This window comes from Heloderma suspectum, chromosome 6 (genome assembly GCF_057233095.1).
Source record: "Heloderma suspectum isolate Gila_16-S chromosome 6, 16-S_ref, whole genome shotgun sequence".
NCBI lineage: Eukaryota > Metazoa > Chordata > Lepidosauria > Squamata > Helodermatidae > Heloderma > Heloderma suspectum.
The window spans coordinates 66,670,712-66,690,399 of NC_139463.1; the positions used below are offsets into that span (position 1 = coordinate 66,670,712).

The 19,688-nt window shown below is 43.6% G+C and overlaps 1 protein-coding gene across 5 annotated transcripts in view; it reads right to left on the bottom strand.

Moving 5' to 3' along the window:
* ATP6V0A1 (ATPase H+ transporting V0 subunit a1) overlaps positions 1–18,134 on the bottom strand; it is a 57,097-nt gene extending 38,963 nt beyond the window's left edge. For 2 of the 5 annotated variants that reach the window (XM_084804672.1, XM_084804676.1), the window contains exons 1-8: positions 18,066–18,134; positions 15,074–15,237; positions 14,450–14,528; positions 13,711–13,808; positions 12,222–12,350; positions 5,512–5,615; positions 3,652–3,778; positions 22–104 (exon numbers count right to left, since the gene is read on the bottom strand). In XM_084804672.1, the coding sequence (XP_084660798.1) occupies positions 22–104; positions 3,652–3,778; positions 5,512–5,615; positions 12,222–12,350; positions 13,711–13,808; positions 14,450–14,528; positions 15,074–15,190 (737 nt within the window). In that variant the 5' untranslated portion in view covers positions 15,191–15,237; positions 18,066–18,134. Of the gene's footprint in view, positions 1–21; positions 105–3,651; positions 3,779–5,511; positions 5,616–12,221; positions 12,351–13,710; positions 13,809–14,449; positions 14,529–15,073; positions 15,238–17,523 lie in introns of all 5 variants that reach the window. The other 3 variants (XM_084804674.1, XM_084804675.1, XM_084804673.1) reach the window with 3 other exon arrangements.
* Positions 18,135–19,688: the final 1,554 nt, after the last annotated feature.

The window sequence follows — 19,688 nt, forward strand, 5'->3', positions numbered from 1 at the left end:
CCCTTATTCCAGCTTGCTCACCCTTCACAAATCTTCTTGACTCTGTTTTTCAGTTGGTCACCTTGGAAGAAAATAATGAACACAGACTTGTGCACGTAGTCACCCTAGAAGAGAGGAAAAACTGATGCAGGAAGAAGCCTTAGGGCCACAACAGAACAAGCTTTTTGGGTTAACCCTACAAAACCTTGAGTGCAACTACTGAGTCATTCATTAACCATGAGTGATGTAGCAGACCATGTATCAATCCTGGACCAGTTCAAATCCACTGCTCAGCCATAAAGTTCACTTTATGACCTCTGAACCTAATCTACCTCACAGGGATGCTGTGAGGATAAAATGGAGGGGAACCATATAGATTGCCTGCAGCTCTTTGAATGACGGACAAAAACGAATCAATTAAAACCTTAGCTAAACGCAAAAGAATTTCACAGCACATGGCACACTTGAAGGGTTGCGGGGTGGGGAGAGGCCTTTTAGTCTCTTCTACCACCAATTCACTGTCTCAAAAAGCAGGCTGATCCTGCACATCAGCCTCCAAACACAGAATCCCAGAATCCAGGCTGTAATGTGCCACAAAAACAGAACTGGAGAACTGCAAACTATGTTTACAAACCAGTGAGTCTAGAGAACTCAAGCAAGGCAGCCAAGCTACATACAGCAGAGAAAAGCAAAATGAAACAAAACCCCACGTTTCATCCCAAGTAACATTTTTTTTTATTAATGCAAATAGTAGTTGCAGGGCCCCTGACGGATTATGATCACAGCAGGGAGCAAATAGTTTAAGCTCCCTGCCCACCCACCCCACCCCCAGTGTCTTGATCCAGAGCAGGGGCCCACACCTATTTACTTTTTTTAAACCATTCATACAATTGCTAATTGCATGAATGGTATCTTGGAGCCCGCTCTTGAAAGTAAAATTCACCCACTTGGGATATCCTGAGATGATTTTATGGGCTTTAATTTCATACACCCAGCAGCCTGGCTCTAGTTGCAGCAGTCGGGGTCTTTCGCAACCTTCAGGGGCAAGTGTGCTAGATCTGTGTGTTAAGCTATCCTTGAAAATTTATCCAGTTCTATCACAGACCCTGCAAAGCTCTCACAACTGTTCCAGACAGACTACCGAGTAACATCATTAGAGGTAAAAAGACACCTCATTGTGTTTTTGCAGAATAATGGAGGGGCGCAGCAGACTGTAATAAACCCATCTAATTAACTTTGGCTAGTGTAAAGAGGAATCGCAAAGTAACCAGAGAAATTAGGCAGATAAGACAAACAGCTGACCAAGGACATGATCTGGAGTAAACAAGAGGAGGAAAAGAAGTGAATGGAAAGGAACTGATGTCGGTGGTGTACTTTAGAGTCCAAACCCTTGGAACTCTCCAGGGAGGCCAGCAACACATTCTTCAGGCAGCTGGCTAGGCTCAGATAGCAGCTCCCCCCTTCCTGCATTTGTTCAAACAAGACATTGGGCTACCTTCATTAGGAAACTTTGACACAACCTTGATGAGAATAGTGGCACTGGGTGCAACCTCATTGTCCATTACGATTTCATCTGTTAAGGATGGAGAAAGCAGGTAGGATTCAGAATACCTTCTCCAAGACAAAATGGGACTGCACATAAAAAAAGATATCCCACACCATGAACAGTTGGATTCTGCAGCCTATATAAATATGCACATGAAGCAAACCTGAACACATTTGCTTATTTTAAACATCTGTGGACAGATGACAGGAGCAAATGAATTGTGGCTGATGGCTGCCAAGAGTGTGGGGGGGGATGTCTCACTCTTGGCCCCTGAAAGCCCCTCACTTATTCCTCTGAACTTTTCACAAATCCGTGTCTCCTTTGCTGTTGTAACCAGGGCTCCATTTCTAAAGTGACAGGTACAAGTGCCAGGTCTGCCCTCATACAATACAAAGGCTACCATTACTCAATAGCAAGGAAAGTGCACTCTGCACATGCTCCAAGAGAGGGGTGGGCAGCTTGCAGTCCTCAGCCTAATTTCAAAGCTCTGGCAAGGGTTATCTGTTCCTCCACTGACAGCTGTTGGTCAGAGGGAGAAGGCAGTGTCAGAAAGAGAGAGAGAGAAGGGTGTGCCAGAGACAGAGAGAAAGGCGTGGCTCAGCCCACCACCAGCATGCAACCCCCAGCAAATTACTCTGAGGGAATTTGGCCCTTGACAGGAAGGAAGGCTCCCCACCCCCAATGATGTGGGTTTTCTGGAAAATTATCCAATGAAAATTAGGGTCATTTGCAGCAGAAAATATTCAGTTTTCATGGAAAATCACTAGAGGGATCTAATTTAGCATGTTTACAAAATGCAAGTTTACAAAATAAACAACAAAGCTAAAAAAATGTTAATTTTTTGTCTCAATACCCTACAAGCATGTGACCTGAAATACTTGAGGGGGGAAATTAAAGCATATTTAATGTGACTTAAATGTTATATTATGTAGACATTTTTACTAGAATACTTGTAAAACTTTAAAGAAAATAGCATATATTTCCCTTATTTAAATGGGAGAAAGGAACAAAGGTACTGAAAACTTTTGACACACTAATTCAGCCTTCCCCAACCTGCAGTCCTCCAGATATGTTGGACTACAACTCCCAGCATCCTTCAGTCAGTATGGAGGGCACCAGGTTGAAGAAGGCTGCACTAATGAATTTTAGCAACCCAAAGAACTGTGCATGGTATGTTGACATCCACACATTTATTTCAACAGAATTCAACTCTCTGCCACTGAGGTTGCTAGGACTTGTTCAGTTTTGCTCACACTGAGACATACAGACATATATGTATTTCAGTGACATATATGTATCCTCTCATATATAAGCCCTAGGTATAATCACCTGGAAAATATTAATTACAACTTTGAGACTGCCAAACTTGCCTAATATTGTATTTGTACTTAGCATCCATTCATTGTTACTAATGAACTGAGGTAACAGAAAATTTTCTGCACCCCTGTTCTAAGGTCACGTTCCACGTTCCCTGTTCCAGTGCACAAAATCCTGGAATTGAACTCCAGCTCAGATTAGCTGGTTTCTCCAATCATGAAGGCTGATTCCTCTTAAATGAAATGGGATTCTTAACTATCTAACGAACATGCTAGTGACCTTAATAATACGGCTAGCTACTTAAAGGCGCAACCCTATGCATGTGTAGACAGGGAAAAGGCCTACAACTCCCAGCATTCCCCTTGCTGGCTGGGGAATGCTGGGAGTTGTAGGCCTTTTCTCTGTCTACACTTGCACAGGATTGCGCCCTCAGTTAACAAAATCAGGTTTAAGAGTATCATATAACAGCCTGCTAAGTTGTCACATTTAAAAACACAGGATAAATTTAAATGTAGAAAACACCTGCACCAACATACAAAATAGATTACAATTCACTTAATAGGAATTGTCAAGAGGTAAGACCATTTTTACATTTTCATATCCCTCTGTATAATATGAATACCATAACACTTCAAAGCAAGCAAGCTGTCCTTTAATATCAGCCCTAATTAAATTAAGCCTTCTCCTCAACTCACAACAGAAATTAAACTTTCATTAGTCTTTTAAGAAAAATACATTAAAAACCCAGGCTGCAAGCTTTTGTCTTGACAGCCCACAGCAGCCTCCTGTTGCAGAAATGGCTCTTGTACCGTTACTGGGTCCTCCAGTGGGTTTTCAATTTCAGCCTGACGCAAGAAGACATTTCCACGACACACCCTCCAAAGCATCCTCTCAAAAGTAGGGATCCGCTCACGGTTGATCACACCAGCCACAAATCTGAACATAACAGAAGTAGAAGCAGAAAAGAAAAGAAAAGAAAAGAAAGAAAAGATTGCATTGGAATAATGCACTAATCAGTGCACGGCCTAGAACAGAATAGTCATGCTAGCTGTGAATGATAGGTGATCTAGTCAAACACATCTGGAGGGCGTCGTCAGGGAAGGCGGGCTTAGAAGAACATGGATATGGGAACAGCAAAACCAACAGAATGCACAAGAGTCCTTGCATGGCTTGTTTGGCAAACATGAAAGGAACACAGAAACGACACAATTTTAGTAACGAATAAAGTAGGATTGAAATGCTGTTTCCTCCAGTGGTAAGAAGCCACATTTGCCACTTCCTTGCCACACCTTCAAAAAGGTTCAATTCAGACATCATCTCAAACCATAGTTAAGGAAGTGGAATTGCAGTTTCTCATGACGTCTGAATTGACAAACCATAGTTTGCAGTTGGCCAGTAAACCAGAAACTAGGGTTTGAAGTATATTTGCAAACAATGATGTCTGAATTATCAAGCTGTAAGTTATGGGATTCATCCACTCCTTCAGAGGAGACAGCCATGAATTTGTGAAGCCGAGTGTTAAGATGAAGGAAAGAAAAATCAGCCAATCAGCTCTCAACGCTATTATTTACCTTCCATACATTCAGAGGACAAAACATGATTGGCTTTCTAAATATAGTTAGCACAAACAATGGTTCGGAGTAATGTTTGAATTGCACCAAAGTGCTAAATGCTACTGAGTTCTCAGAACAAAACCTAAACAAGCTGCATTCTCAGAGAATGTTGGAGCTTGCTGGAGAACATCATCTATTAAAAACGCTTTGTGTCCATGTAAGGAAGCTCTTTGAGACAGGCATCTGGAGACACCACAGTCTAGAATCAGCCAACAAGAAAATTAAAGCCTGGCTGTCATAGGAGCCTGCTGAGAGAGAACAAAAGAAGCTGCACATTGGAACTCATTCAGCTGATCGGCTGTATTACAAGTTGGTTTTCCCCAACACCTATTGGCATATAAAAATTTGGGATGAACTACAGAAAATAAAAAAAACATCAAGCATAATATGATACTGAATCAAACCTACAGAACACAATTCATGGACAGTGCAGAAAAAACAACACTTTCATTTCGTCCAAATTTAGCATTCAAATAAAGAACAAATTCTAATTTTAACTGAAAATCATTATTTCCTTGGCAGCTTTTCTGAAATCCTAACAAGGCTAGCCCATTTGCTAAATCTAGAACCTGTTCATCAATTGTTAGTGGATGTAAGTGTCCACAGCAGCTGCTAACATTAGAGTCTAATGCTGTCATACTTTTTCTGATAATTTTTCCAGATATCCCAAGCAGCACTATAACAAGATCAACTGGAAACCAATAACCTACAACAATTCTAGATTAGATGCACAATCTGTGAACAAAACCTATCCAGTTATTTACATTTCCAATAGCACTCAATATGGAAATGAAGTCAGCTATCTGCACTGCGTAGGATGTGGATTGTTGATGGAAATGCAGTTTAGATCTAGTATCTTGCAATTCAGCTGATCTAGAAAAGACTAGATGCCTATAAGGACTAGCCTGTTCTCTTCTAGTTTCCCACACAAGGAGCCAAGAACAGCATGCAGGAAAGCAGGCCCAAGTCTTTCAGCCATAATCAGTCATGCCTGTGGCTCAGAAGAGATCCCACAAAGATCCACTGATGCTGCTAAAACAGAAATGTTGCACATACCCCAGCCGCAGTGGGGCTCCTCTTCCTATTTCGCTTGGCTCCAGCAGCGACGAGGACTCCTCCAACAACTCAGGATCCGCCATCTGCTGATGATGCAATTCAGCCTGAATTCACAAATCAATTAATATCTAATGAAACTAGTTAGTGGCATGCAGAGGGATGAGGAACCAGGAGATGGATGGAGAGAAGCAAAGTCAGACCAGAGAAGGAAAAAATGAGTGCGAGAGAGGAAAATGTGAAGATGTGGGCAAGGCATCTCTGCAAAGCCAACAGAAGGAGAGAAGCAAGATGCTCATGAAAAACACAAACCTCCCAAGAGGGACAAAAACTGCCCTGGCCTGCAAGTTAAGCTCCAAAAAAGTATGGTGGAAGAGTAGCAATCCAAGCCTCTGTCAACATGGGAAAAGGGACCATTTTTCTTTAAATCCACTGTGCAACTGGAACTTGCATAGTGGCTCTGTGCTATTCAAGGGTGCAGGGCAGGTTTCCAATACTGCATGCTATCACCATAAAAAAAGACATTCTAGACTCAAAGAACGAGGCAAAAGGGACACAGACATTGCTAGGAGGACAAGAAATTGCCTGGCCACAGGGCTACGCATCCTCTGAGCTTCAGGGGGAAGAAGAAAAAACTGCAATAAAGTAAAGCAGGATTTTGATATCTGTGTAAACTGTGATTAATCAAACTGGCATAAGATTGTCTATTTTGCATAATTTATTCTGCTTCTGTCAGTCAATGGGAAGGGCAAAGAATAGGTCACTGAGGCCCCATTCACACATAACAGCACCAAATCATGGTTTAATTAATCCATGATTTGCCACAACATGTGCCGCCACCATTCTGAATACGCAACCTCCGACCAGAGGTTATTTTGTGACACGTGAACCCAGACAATATGAGTTAATCATGTACTAAACCCACAGTTAAACTACAATTAGTTCTTAGGTTTGTTTGGGCATACTTAGCCTTGAAAAGACAAGACTAAGGGGAGATAGGATAGCGCTCTTCAAGGACTTGAAAGGCTGCCACAGACAGGAAGGCCAGGATCTCTTCTTGATCATCCCAGAGTGCAGGACATGGAATAATGGGCTCAAGTTACAGGAAGCCAGATTCTGGCTGAACATCAGGAAAAACGTCCTGACTGTTAGAGCAATATGACAATGGAAGCAATTGCCTAGGGAGGTGGTGGGCTCTCCCACACTGGAGGCATTCAAGATGAAGCTGGACAGCCACTTGTCAGGGATGGTTTGACTTAGATTCCTGCATTGAGCAGGGAGTTAGACTCAATAGTTTTATAGGCCCCTTCCAAACCTACTGTTCTATGATTCTATGATTCTAGATTAACTGTGGGTTGTTTAACTTATGATTAACACATAGTGTTCAGGTTTGCAAGTACAGAATAACCTCCGAGCAGAGGTTGTATATTCAAAACTGCAGCAGTACACAACCTCAGCAAATCATGGGTTAATTAACCCACAAATTGCTGCTTTACATGTGAACCTGTAGCTTGATCACTGGAAATCCTCCTAGCCCTTCTGTAGTCCTCAATTTCAGCAGACATTGCCCCATGCATTTTTCCTTGCTAATTTTACAGCGAATAAGGCATGCAAATTTGCTGTAAAAGGAAAAAAGGAATGAGTTTTTAAGATGCTTATTCATATGCCCAATACCAAGGCCAAAAAAAACTCCAAGCCTGAATTACACCTAATCAGCATGATCTCCTATTTTGCATAAATTATAAAATGATGTTACTCTGTATTATCTTGCTTCTGCTAGTCACAGGTAGGCAAGGCCATTAAAGCCCCAATTAATAAAAATTTGCAACCCACTCTGCCTTCTGAGTTTTTGGCAAAATTAGCTCACACACTCCCAAGCATACTTTAATAGCCCTAAAGGCTTGACAAAAAAATTGGAAGATTCTCTGAAAGAAAAATTTGATAGCAGGGGTAGGCAGACAAATCTACTTTATTTTTTACTAGAACCCCAAGATCCACCAACTGGTGTCTCGTGCAAAAGACAAACTTAGAAGCAAGAAATTCTCAGCCCAAGGATTTATTTTGAGTACCAAAACTGAATGGAGCTCACAGTTCTTCCACACAAATATCCATTGCTGGCTAATGTGAAGCATTTTGTCACCTGTTTAACAGTTGAGAGTCAGAAATCCATACTGATCTACTGCAAATTACCCAGAGATCTACCTTCTGCCCACCCCTGCTCTACAGCTACTACACAGGCTCGACTAATATCAGATTCTGTGCTTGTACAGAATATACACGGACCTGACTATATGACCAGGTCAGTTTTGCAGACTGACTTGAAGAGTAACAAGATCACTTATATCCTGCATTTTTCAAGGACCAGTTTGTTTTTCATGCAACTCAGAAGGCACTTGTATAAGGGGCTTTAATGTCCATTACCCCCACCATACCTCATTTCAAGCAAAGCAAGCATGACTTGAAAATTTTATATAGTGGGCCAGTTTGCATGATCAAATAAGCCACAGTGGCTTGTTTAAATTGGTGGCACATGAAAGGCACTATTAGCCCAATTACCTGCCCAGAAGCAGCTATGGGTTGAGGGTTGTTTCCCCCTCAAACACCACAAGTTGCACCTGGGCGTGGGTAATTAGGCTAATGGTGCCCAGCGTGCACAGCCAGTTTAAACAAGCCACGGTGGCTTGTTCAGATCAGGCAAACTGGGTCATCACATTCCATCTCTGACTACTAAAATAGGCTGAAATTCACAGGTTATTCTTTTAACTCTGTAGTGTGCTGGCTGCAACTCGTGGGAATGTAACTGGCACAGGTACTAATGACAGGAAAGGTGTCAATGCCACACCCTCAGAGGCAGCACTAATATGACAAAACAGTTAAAATAATTTCTACCTCGATAGCAAAAAAAACATGTTAAGTAGTAGACGCAATCTAGGGGGAGGGGAGAGAGAGGGAATCACTTTCCAATGCAAGCAAGGGGCTCCTGCAAACTGGGGATGGATGCCCTTTTCACATGTGACTCTGAAGACATACGTAACAGGCCAAGCAACAGGCCACAAGAATGGTCTAGCAAAACACAGGCACACTGATTTGCCAATATGGGCATAAAGGGACTCCTAAGATAGATCTCAAATTGCAAGATCTGTAAGCTTTTGACAAGACAGTAATCAGCCGTTGGCGCATAGTAATGTTTGTTTCCTAGGCCAAATCTCCCACTTCCTTCTTTGTTCTACAGTTACATACTTTAGAATATTAAAACTCTGATCAAGTGTCACCCTCACTGCACTAGTTATCTACAGATTTCTACATTAGCTTCAAGCTGCTAAGTCCTTTGCTTTCAAGCCCCCTTTGCTCTTTTCTAACTCTTCCACCTTTGTGTCTACCATGCTCAAGTTCTCTGTTGACTGTGGCCTGACCAAGGAACGCAACAAAGCAGAAAATAAATGCCAGCATACTCCAAAACGCAATTGCTTCAACACACACATACACATGTGGAAAAGACAAGTGATTTTTTTCAAGTGAAGGATCTTGAATTGTATTTGCAAGTACAAAACGGTTTTTTATTACTAGTAGGTTCTAAAGCTGTGTTTCAGGCAAGAAAAAAAGGAAGCCAACAAGTGCCAGGGATCCTCAGGCCTTTTCCAAACTTCATCATGACTTGAGATGTTGTTGCACTGCCATTAAGCCATCAACTTTATGGTACACATTTAAGTGTGTTATTGGGGAAGGCCAGCCCCTTACCCAAGCATAGCTCATACTAGTCGGCATGGTGATATCAATCCCCTTCAACAGGAACTATGTCACCATCTCCTTGGTCAAGTAGCAGCAACAATCCCACAACTTGAAAAAAGGACAAGCAAGAAGCATCCCCACTCCCAAGAGCATTCTGAACAGGCAATTCCACAGGAGAGACAATTCAAGGTCCTTCTGGAACATAAACAGAGCCCTTGAGCAAATGACAAGAGTCAATACAGATATGCTTTTCACAGTCTCCAACACCCACAGCAAGGACCACAAAGAGGAGGAACAGATGCAGAATGAGAACTAAAGACTGCAGATGGTGAAAGAAAAGAAAGAAATCAGAAGAAAGAGATGGGAACTGCATGCCATTAACCATTACTTTTCCAGTCTTCTTCCAGTCTATTCTGGGGCACTTATGCTTATGAGATCCAGAGATATTTCTCCAGCTCTTACTGTTCTTCCCAAAGTAAAAATACGAAGACCAAGAAAAGGATCACCAGTTAATAGAATCAAAACCATTGCATTTTTTCACAGGCAAGAAATGGCCACACTGGCAAAACAGACACTGCTTTACAGTAAGGCCCAGATTTACCTGGACTGAATGCAGAGTCCACCCAACAAAGATTTGCCTTGCAAACCATTTCTTGCTGTAAAATTATTAATATTTCACAAATTCCCCCAAAGATTTACGAAGTCTTCAAATGTTGAATGCAGAAAGACTCAGTGATACAATAAAAGGACAAAGCTACAGCTAGGCTGAACCACCTTAAAAGCACCCCTTAAATTTGGACCACTGAAAGAACCATCATTAGTTTGTGTGAGGCTCTTGAAAGAATAAACGTGAAGCCGCTCATGACTCTGAGGAAGCTGCATTTCAGTGGAAAGTTACACAGTGCATAGCATTCATACAGATTAGATTTAACCAAACAGTTGCTCATATGGTTCCAAGTACTGAAAATGTTGAAGGGAGACTTTATAGAAGCAACTGCTCCATTTAGCAAGTACTGCACCTTTTAGATCGCAAAGCTGAAAAGCAACCAAGGTCTAGTTTTCATAAACAGCAAATGAGGTGGATCAACCTGTAGTCAGGACTGTACCACTCCAAAATGCAGATTGAGCTCATATATGGGATATTTCACCACACGAGATGCATTGCATGTAGAAATGGATTAGAAGGGAATCTTTTTATGTGAAGGAGCATCCCATCACGTGAGCCCCCAGACCTGCAGTCCAGACACAGGTTGACTCACTTCATCCGCTATTTGTGAGAACTGGGCCTACATTCTCAGCAAATTGCAAATATATAAGTTACACTGTTACCTTAAATCAGCACTTGGGGAAACTGCAAGTCCACCAATGCACCAAGGAGAAAACCCATAACAAACACTCAACAGTGGTGCAGAACAATGCACTGAAAATGAGGTACAGCTGTAATTAAATGCAAAATTTATACTAAATTCTCACATAGTTGATCTAAACTCTGTATTTGGCAGCTGGTTCAGTGCAGTCTGACTTACAGCTGTTCTTCAAATGGCCTCAAGCTGTATGTCAGTTAAATTAGCTCTCAAGCAACACACAAGGCTCAACATTTACTCACATAGATGCACATTGCCAATACAAATAAAAATTAGCCAAGCACACATTGCACCAAGATTGGATGCTTTCCCAAGCACTACATTTTCAAGTGTGTTTTTTCCACAACTGTGATGGTTAAGAACTTAATTTTCATCTCAAAAATGGAAGCTGAGCATTTTTTTAAAATGGTGACAGCTGCAGAATTCAACACCTAGCTTACTGGTGTGTATCCAGAAGGCACCACCCCCAAAACCACAGCTTGCAAACTGATACTCAACACTTGAAGACAAGAAACCCAGATTCACTGATCAAACTTCCTACATTATCATCCACAAAGTGAGTGGACAGCAGATTCAACAGCAGCAGCAACGTTTCAAAGAAGGGGGGAAAAGCAACCCTTTGGCTTGTTTTGTTTGGAGTGCCATGTCAGGAGGTGGTGCTACTGGATCACAGGTTTCAGACCTCTAGCAGGGCTCAGATCACCCAAATTGAACATGCAACATCACGATTCATTGGACAAAGTCTTAATTGAGTCAATTATCTCTAGAGGTTAAGGACTTAGATCTGAATGTGTTCTATGAGGTCATAATCTATTCTAAAAGCACAGACTTTTGCAAAGCATTCGTTTGGCTTTGCTTATGACATAGTAATTTCATTACCTGTCAGAAATACTTGCTGATCCAGGTTTCTTAACTTTCCATTTTCTCTACTGCCCTTCCTGAAAGGCAAACCAGCATGGAAAAATCCCAGGCAACTGGCTGCCCAGGTGCACAGAAATTTGGAGGACATGTGCCAAGGAGCAGCAAATCTGAGATTCCTCAGGGCCTCCCAACCTGACACCTAGATAAGACTTAGAGCAGATTCTACAGCCTCTCACAGTCCTGCTCTAAATACTGCACTATAAAAAGAGAGCACTGTGCATTCATGCACATACATGACCTCTTCTCTTCCATCTGGCCACAAGAAACAAGGCTGGAGTTATTCCAATCACCTGATCTTCTGGATGACTGAAAATTTGATCCTGACAACTAGGAATCTGGAATAGGATTTTCTAGACCCACTTTCTAAGGCCCTTAGTGGGCCCTGCAGCAGGCCACCATGAGTCTTTTCACCGTTCTACAGGTTCAAATGTTTATATACCATTCTCACAACTGTCTGGGGAACTTCTTGCCTGAACAAGAAACTTGAACTACCAACAACTGCAGATAATGTAAGCCATGAGGTGGCCAGCTTGTATGTTTGCATGAACAATGAAAAACAATTTGTAGAAATTTCTCAAAATCAAAGAGAGGCACTGCTGCCCAAAACCGCAACTTAAACAAGCATTCCCAAGAAGAAAAGTGGTGGCTGTGATGCGCTGGCCTAGCTGTGTAAGAGGCAAAAACATCCGATATTCTGACCTCATCAAAAAACTGCTGAGTTTTCCGCAGTATGAATTTTAATTCTGTCAGCTCCAGGAAGTTCCTTTTCAGGGCTTCCTGGTTGGTGTTGATCTCTTTGAGCTCATTTTCAATTTTCTCAAAGTTTGCCTATGACAGAGGGAGAAAGGAAACGGAAATAAGAAAAAAGTGAACCAATTATTAGCTGAAAGTATACTATAGACACACCTTTCCCTCAGCATATGCAACTGCATGTCCCTTTAAAGCAGGGATGGGGACCCTCATCCTGACATTACCCAGCCCAGGGGGGCGGGTGTTCCAAGGGGGCAATCCAGCCCCCAGACCTAAAACAGTTCTGCATCCCTGCTGGAGAGGGTCACTAAAGCCAAAATACAAATGCTGAGCTATACTACAAATTCTGTCCTCTATGTCAAAACTCAGTTGTATCTACTACAGGAAGAGATGTCCTTTGTACAAATTATACAAATCACTGAACTGCCATCAGGTGATTTTTATCTCCCCTTTCTAAAATCAACCAGAAGTCTATAAATCGTATGCTGACATTTAGAAATCTGAAATATTTCTCCCCCAAGCGCTACTTAAATAACTCTGCCTGAGCACTTAGATCAGAGGCCCTGCTCTCTGTTCCCCTGCACTATGGAAAGGTGGCTACATACAAGAAGGCTTCACACTCTGGAACTCTCTCCACCAGAAAAATCTTCCTCGCTTGTGGCCTTCCAGCAAAGTATAACAGACATACTTGTTTCAGAGAGCCTTTGATGCCATGACAATATAATTGTCTATTTTTCTTGTGTTTATGTTACATTATGCTGCTTTAACTTATTTAAAATGTATTACTGCTAAAAATGTATTACAGAGGGAGCAATCCTATGGCCATAGAATATGTGGGTTTCCGGGAACCAACCTTCCCCCCCTTCCACACTGCCAGACTCTGCGCTCAGAAGAGGAGCATGGGGAAGCCAAAACGGGGCATTCTGGGTGGCGTTCCAGGGCGGGGAGGTGGTGTGTGTCATCCGGCAGCCGCCGCCTTCCCACAGCTAGACAGCTGATATCAGCTGTCTAGCTGCAAATATAGGGCACGAGAAGCGCAGAGGGAACGATCCCCTCCATGCTTCTCCTGCCCTGCATTGGATAGGTGGTCACCTCCAAGTTCGGAGGCGGATGCCTATCCCCATAGGATTGCGCCCTTAATTATTATTTTTGCCTATTCCAATGCCTATAGAAAGGCAGGATACAAATACGTTTAATAAAAAAGCATCTGCTGTAGGTTTTCAGATAGGAAGTTGAGAAGTCCAGGTGCTTAGACTTCTCTATAAAACTCTATGCAGAAGGTAGTTCTCCTAGCTATTTCCTCCCTCATCTGATTTTACTCATCTTCATTTTTTATAGCCTTCTCTACAGCAAGAGGAAATTATAGAGCTTTGCAAAGCCCCAAGGTACTCCAAGGCGCTTAGATTTTACAAGGTTCCTTTAGCTGTAGGGTATTTACCTCCAAATCAATCATGTCTCTGGGAAATGGCACCTCTGGATTCTCACCAGTGTCTGTGATGGGAATGTTGGCCTTTTTAATCTCCTTTTCCACAAACCCTGAAAAGAAAAAGAACAGTCATGACGGGGAGATTGAACCAAATCAAGCGAGAGGAAGAAAGGAATCCTCAAGGGACAACTACATCCTACAGCTGAACCTCTGTTACCCAGCTCCACCAGCCCACACACAAACCTTCACTATCTACAAACATCTCCTCCCATTTTAAAAAATAAGATACAAGTAATGAGCAAACGTTAAAAATCACAGATGAAAAAGGTAGATAATTGCAATAAACTCTTTGTGTGATTTCACAATGGCAGAGGTTAACAATATACAAGAGGTTTAATAAACACAAAAACTGACATGGGACCAGATTACCACAAGTCATTTGAGGAGAACAACCTGTGGCACTTCGGTCCCCCGTCGATGCCTGATTAAGCATGTTTGAAATCTGGGTCAGTTTTCACACATTAAGGGCTACCTAGACTTCCACTGGTTTCTCCTGAAATCTGTTTCACATTATATCATTTGGGCTGTCATGTCATGTTTTATATTATTTCTTATGTGTTGGTTCCCGTTACAACATGCCGCTTGTTGCACAGACACAGAGAGCTGGAGAGAGGTTTAAGTGACCCAAGGCTGATAAAATCCTATAAGTTCAGGCACACACAATGCAAAGCAAGAGGAAGTAATAACATACTGAGCTTCCTGTCCATTTCTTCACATCTCCGGACTTCATTAACAAACTTACGCTGGAACACATTCACGTCAGGGTTTAGCTGCCAAAAAAAAGACATAATTATTATGACAAAGTTGTGTGTATTGACCGAGAGATAGATTGAGAACCAGTTGTTGCCTGACTCCTATTTGCTTAATTTATTTATTACATTTATATCCCACCTTTTTCCCTCATTAAGGAACCCAAGGCAGCTTACATAATCTCCTCCTCCTCTCCATTTTATCCTCACAACAACCCTGTGAGGTAGGTCAGGCTGAAAGTCTGTGACTGGCCCAAAGTCACCCAGTGAGCTTCCATGGCAGAGTAGGGACTAGAATCCAGATCTCCTGACTCCCAGTACAACATTCTAGCCACTACACCACACTGGCTCTCCTACCATTGGTTAAAGTGCTGCGATGTCATGGAAAGCCAACAAAAACTCTAAACTGTACAAAGGCAAAATGCAAAGGATAGCTACTGATCAATATGAGTCTTATCTAGGGTATAGCATATGTTTCAACTACAGCCTAGGAGGAAACAAACTGCTTTCAAGCATAGTTGTCACAGCACAATTAATTATACTGACTAACACATCCAGATACTTACATCCCGAAACTGCACCTTCCCAAGTTCTCCCAGTTCACTGACACAGCAGTATGCCGCTTCAGACTGAAGGAACAGTTGTGCAAGTGTCATTTCTTCACTCCGAAAGAGCTCCCCCATAGCGAACAAGAGCGGCCAGTCAAACTAGGGTCAGAATCTTATTATGCCTTTAGAAAGGAAAATTATAATGGTGAGATTCTTCAGAAAAACATAAATTGCCCCCTTAGAACTAAAGGGAGTATATACTGTAGATTAATGTATATTCCCTTTTGCAGCGGCAATGTCTACGGAACATTTCAGGGATTCCAGCCTGTCATGGTGACTGATAAGCGCAGCTAGGACACATCAGACTGAAGTAGTGGCTGAAAAGTCTAAGTTCTGTTATGGCTTTACTAGTCAAAGATTATATAAGGGCTGTAAAAAAGGAAATTACATTCCACAATGCTAGCTTCAAATCTGTAGGTATCCAGAAACCTATAATTTTTCCAACCAATTTTCCCAGCATAAATTGTTACAAGATCCTAGTGTCTTATAATGCCAACCACATGCACTTACGGCACCTGTGAAGAAAGAACAATTTTTTCTATGCCATTTCTCTCTGTGCCACACACAACTAAGTACAACTACGCAGTTCGTCTGCAATCAGAAAATGCTATCACTTCTGAAATTTGTCTCTCAGCTCCAGGCCTAAAGCTTTGTAAGCAGCTGCCCATCACATGGCTCCTAATAGTCTTTGCAGACTGCTGTCTTAGAAACACAGGCAGCAGCCTATCAGCTAACAGCTATCTCAATGTTAGAACATCACATAGCACTGCAGCAGGCTTAGCCAGCTGCACAGGGACTAAGAGCTCGTTTTCACTAAGTGATGGGACAGCATCCGGACGCCATAGTCCATAGAGATTACTCAGCGAAAGCCAAGTCAGACAGGTTTTGTGATCTCTCCAGTCAGACTCATAAAATGGAAAGTGGGATACTAACTGCGGGCTTGCAGACATAAGAAATGACACAGCAGAAGGAGGTGGGTGTAACCAGGGCCCAGAAACACTTGAATTTCTATTAACATAAAAATGTATGCCAAAACAAACGATGCATTTTCTTCCTGCCTGGAAAGTGTCACATTCTAACTAGTACAATACTGGAGATGTATCCGGTTGTTGCTCTATCTTGCTTCCTACTGGTGCATTAAGCATTTAATGCATCAATGAATGAAATGGTGTTATTTCCCGCTCGAGGACCTGCAGAACAGCCCAAGCAAGTGCTCAGAAGAATTGTTCTGCAGCGTTTTAGACAATATGCCAAAAAGAGATGTGTTTGGGATTACCTTCAGATCAAAATGTATGCCTCAATACTGCATAGCAAAACAATATTCTTAGCTGAATCAAATGAAAGTGATGCACAGAAAGTACCGCTCAACTGATGGTTAGGGACCAAGAGATAGAAAACCAAACACACACATTCCCCTGCCCTCACCCCCAAAACCTGCCATGCTACGTGCTGACAAAGACTGAGTTCAAGAGCTTTGCGCAAAATTAAAACGCGAGACAAAGCTACCATTTTATTCCTAGGGCCCTATCAACAAGAGATGAGGGCATTTCAAGGGCACTACAGCATCGTTATGATTGGACTTTGAGCTTATCAGACCTGGCAATTTTTTAAGGCACAAACTCATGGAAGATCGTTGCATGATAACAATCTGTAAAGCACAGCACCCAAATCAAAGGTTTGATTCTCCATGAGAAGCTGGATGACAGATACCCAAAGGATACTTGAGTCAAGAATCCTCCCTTCAATTTGTCTCATCCTCTGCTCCACCCCACAACCCCTCACCCAAAATGCTAAAGTACATCACCTCCCCCTTTCAGGATGCTCCAAAGGGGAAAAAAACAACACCAAACCAGATCCCCTTCACTCCAACCCATCGGAAGTAGCGTCTTCCTAACATTTCACCTGCACTGCAAATAGGAATGGAACTCTCATGCTCATCTACCTAACACAATGAAAGAAAGCTGCTACCACATGCATTTGGCAGCATATGATAAGTTTTAACCGATCCTGGATTGTCTTATGGTTATGGTTGTTTGCTTAAGATTGCTTGTTTTGAAGTTGTTTTAGATATATGTTCTCTTGTGTATATTGTCTTGTTTGCGTGGTTTTTTTTTTTAAATGTAAATGGCTTTTAATCTCTGTATACTGTCTTTTTAATGTTTTTAATCTTTGTAACCCACCCAGAGAGCTTTGGCTACTGGGCAGTATAGAAATGTAATTAATAAAAAAAATAATAACAACTCCATGTTGTCACAGGGTCTGCTGCCCCCTCAAATCCTACAGAGGCTGTGGATGGAGGGAGAGAGTGAGTGTGTGGGTGGGTGTGGAACAGATGGAAGAAAAATCCGCCTCCGAAACAGAAAGGTTAACAAGTGCTTTCTCCAGCAACAGACCCTCACTCTCCTTACCTTGCCGTTCCAAGCATGCCTGCAACGTTCCCTGCAGAAAACAATCCCACGTATCAGGTATACCTAACAGAGCCTCAGCCCCGTCGAATGTCCTTGGTCTCCACAGTGCCTGACGGGGCTTTCCTCCTTTTAAATGAGACCCAGGCAGCGTCCCAGGCACAAAGCTGCCCACCGAGGGGTAGGTCCTAAATCCAAGACCCTACACACACACACACACCTACGTCAGAGAGACAACACCCTCTGCTTCTTCCTTCAGCCTGCATCCCACGGACTGCGGGGAGGACAAACCTGATCTCAGAAGAACTGTAGTCACACATCCAGTCACACATCCCCTCACCAACCATCTTACACACGCTAATGGGGGGGTGTCACGCCCCTCCCCCTCAAGACTATGGAGACCAGACCCTTCACCGCCGACAGGGCCCTCGTCTTCCCACCTTGCACTGCGAACCCCCTCCCACTCCCCCACATTAGCCGCCTCACGGTCGGTCCGCCCGGCCCCGCCCTCCGAGGGAGAGGGGCTTCCTTACGCCCACCCCTACCTGCCGCCTCAGAGCGAGCCGCAGCACCTCCTCCGGCCCTCCGCCGCCCGCGCTTCCGCCCATGACGCCATCACGCCGTGCCCGCCCTCGCTTCTTCCGCCCGAGCAACCGCGTTGCGTAGCAACGGGGCCCGTGCCGCCGTGAGCGCTGCCTTTTATGGCCGGCCGCCATTTTGCTGCCTGGTTTGTGAGCAGGGACGGGCAGCGGGCAGCGGGGATGGCGTCACCTGCGGCGCGTGACGTCACGCGCCCGGCTCCGCCGCTCCCGTCTCACTCTGGGCCAGTCGCGGAGTCGCCGCCGCCGCCACACAGAGCGATCCCCGTCCCTGTGACTGCCGTATCTCGGAGGGGTGCGGCAGCAGCACTCGCTTGTTGCCCGTGGGATTCTTGTGCAAAGCACGTAACAACAATACAAAGGCCGCGCTGGTCCCTGAGAAGCGGGGGGAATCCAAAATCCACAGTTGGATTCCTAACAAATAATAATATTGCCCAAACGTTATTTATTTATTACATTTATAACTTCAGCTGGAGCCCGCATAGAACATATAATATTTATTTATTGCATTTATATCGTGCCTTTTTTCCACTCTGAGGAACCCAAGGTGGCGTACGTAATCCTCTCCATTTTATCCCCACAACAACAACCCTGTGAGGTAGGTTGGGCTGCGAAGAATTGATGCTTTCGAACTGTGGTGCTGGAGAAGACTCTTACGAGTCCCCTGGACTGCAAGGAGGTCAGGTCAGTCCATCCTAAAGGAAATCAACCCTGAGTGCTCATTGGAAGGACAGATACTGAAGCTGAAGCTCCAATATTTTGGCCACCTAATGCGAAGAGAAAACTCACTGGAAAAGACCCTGATGCTGGGAAAGATTGATGGCAAAAGGAGAAGGGGACAGCAGAGGATGAGATGGCTAGATAGCATCACCGATGCAATGAATATGAACACTCGGGGAGAGAGCAGAGGACAGGAAGGCCTGGCGTGCTATGGTCCAGGGGGTCACGAAGAGTCAGACACGACTGAACAACAACAACACCCAGTGAGCTTCCATGGCCTAGTGGGGACTAGAACCCGGATCTCCCGACTCCCAGTCCAACACTCTCGCCTCTACACCACGCTGGCTCCCCAATCTGATCCACAAGAGCAGCATAGAGTTATTAATATTGTTAATAATCATCATCATTAATGATGATGGTTATAATTATTATAATAATCATGATTATGATTAGCATTATGATAATAATAAATCTTTTACCTGATGAAAGATTTAGGGCACAATCCTATGCGGATAGGCAGCCGCCTCCGAACTCGGAGGTGACCGCCTATCCAATGCAGGGCAGGAGAAGCACGGAGGGAATTGTTCGCTCTGCGCTTCTCCTGCCCTGCATTTGCAGCTAGACAGCTGATTGCGGCTGTCTAGCCGCAGGAGGGCGGAGCAGGGGAGGAGGCTGCCGGACGACACATAGGATGTATCATACCGGCATTTCCGCCTTCCCTACCCCAGAACGCCCCGTTTTGGCCGCTCCGTGCTCCTCTTCCGAGCACGGGGGCTTTTCAGCGCTGCCTGCAAGGCAGCATGGAAGGGGGGAAAGGTCAGTTCTCCGGGAAGTGACCTCAGAGCGCGG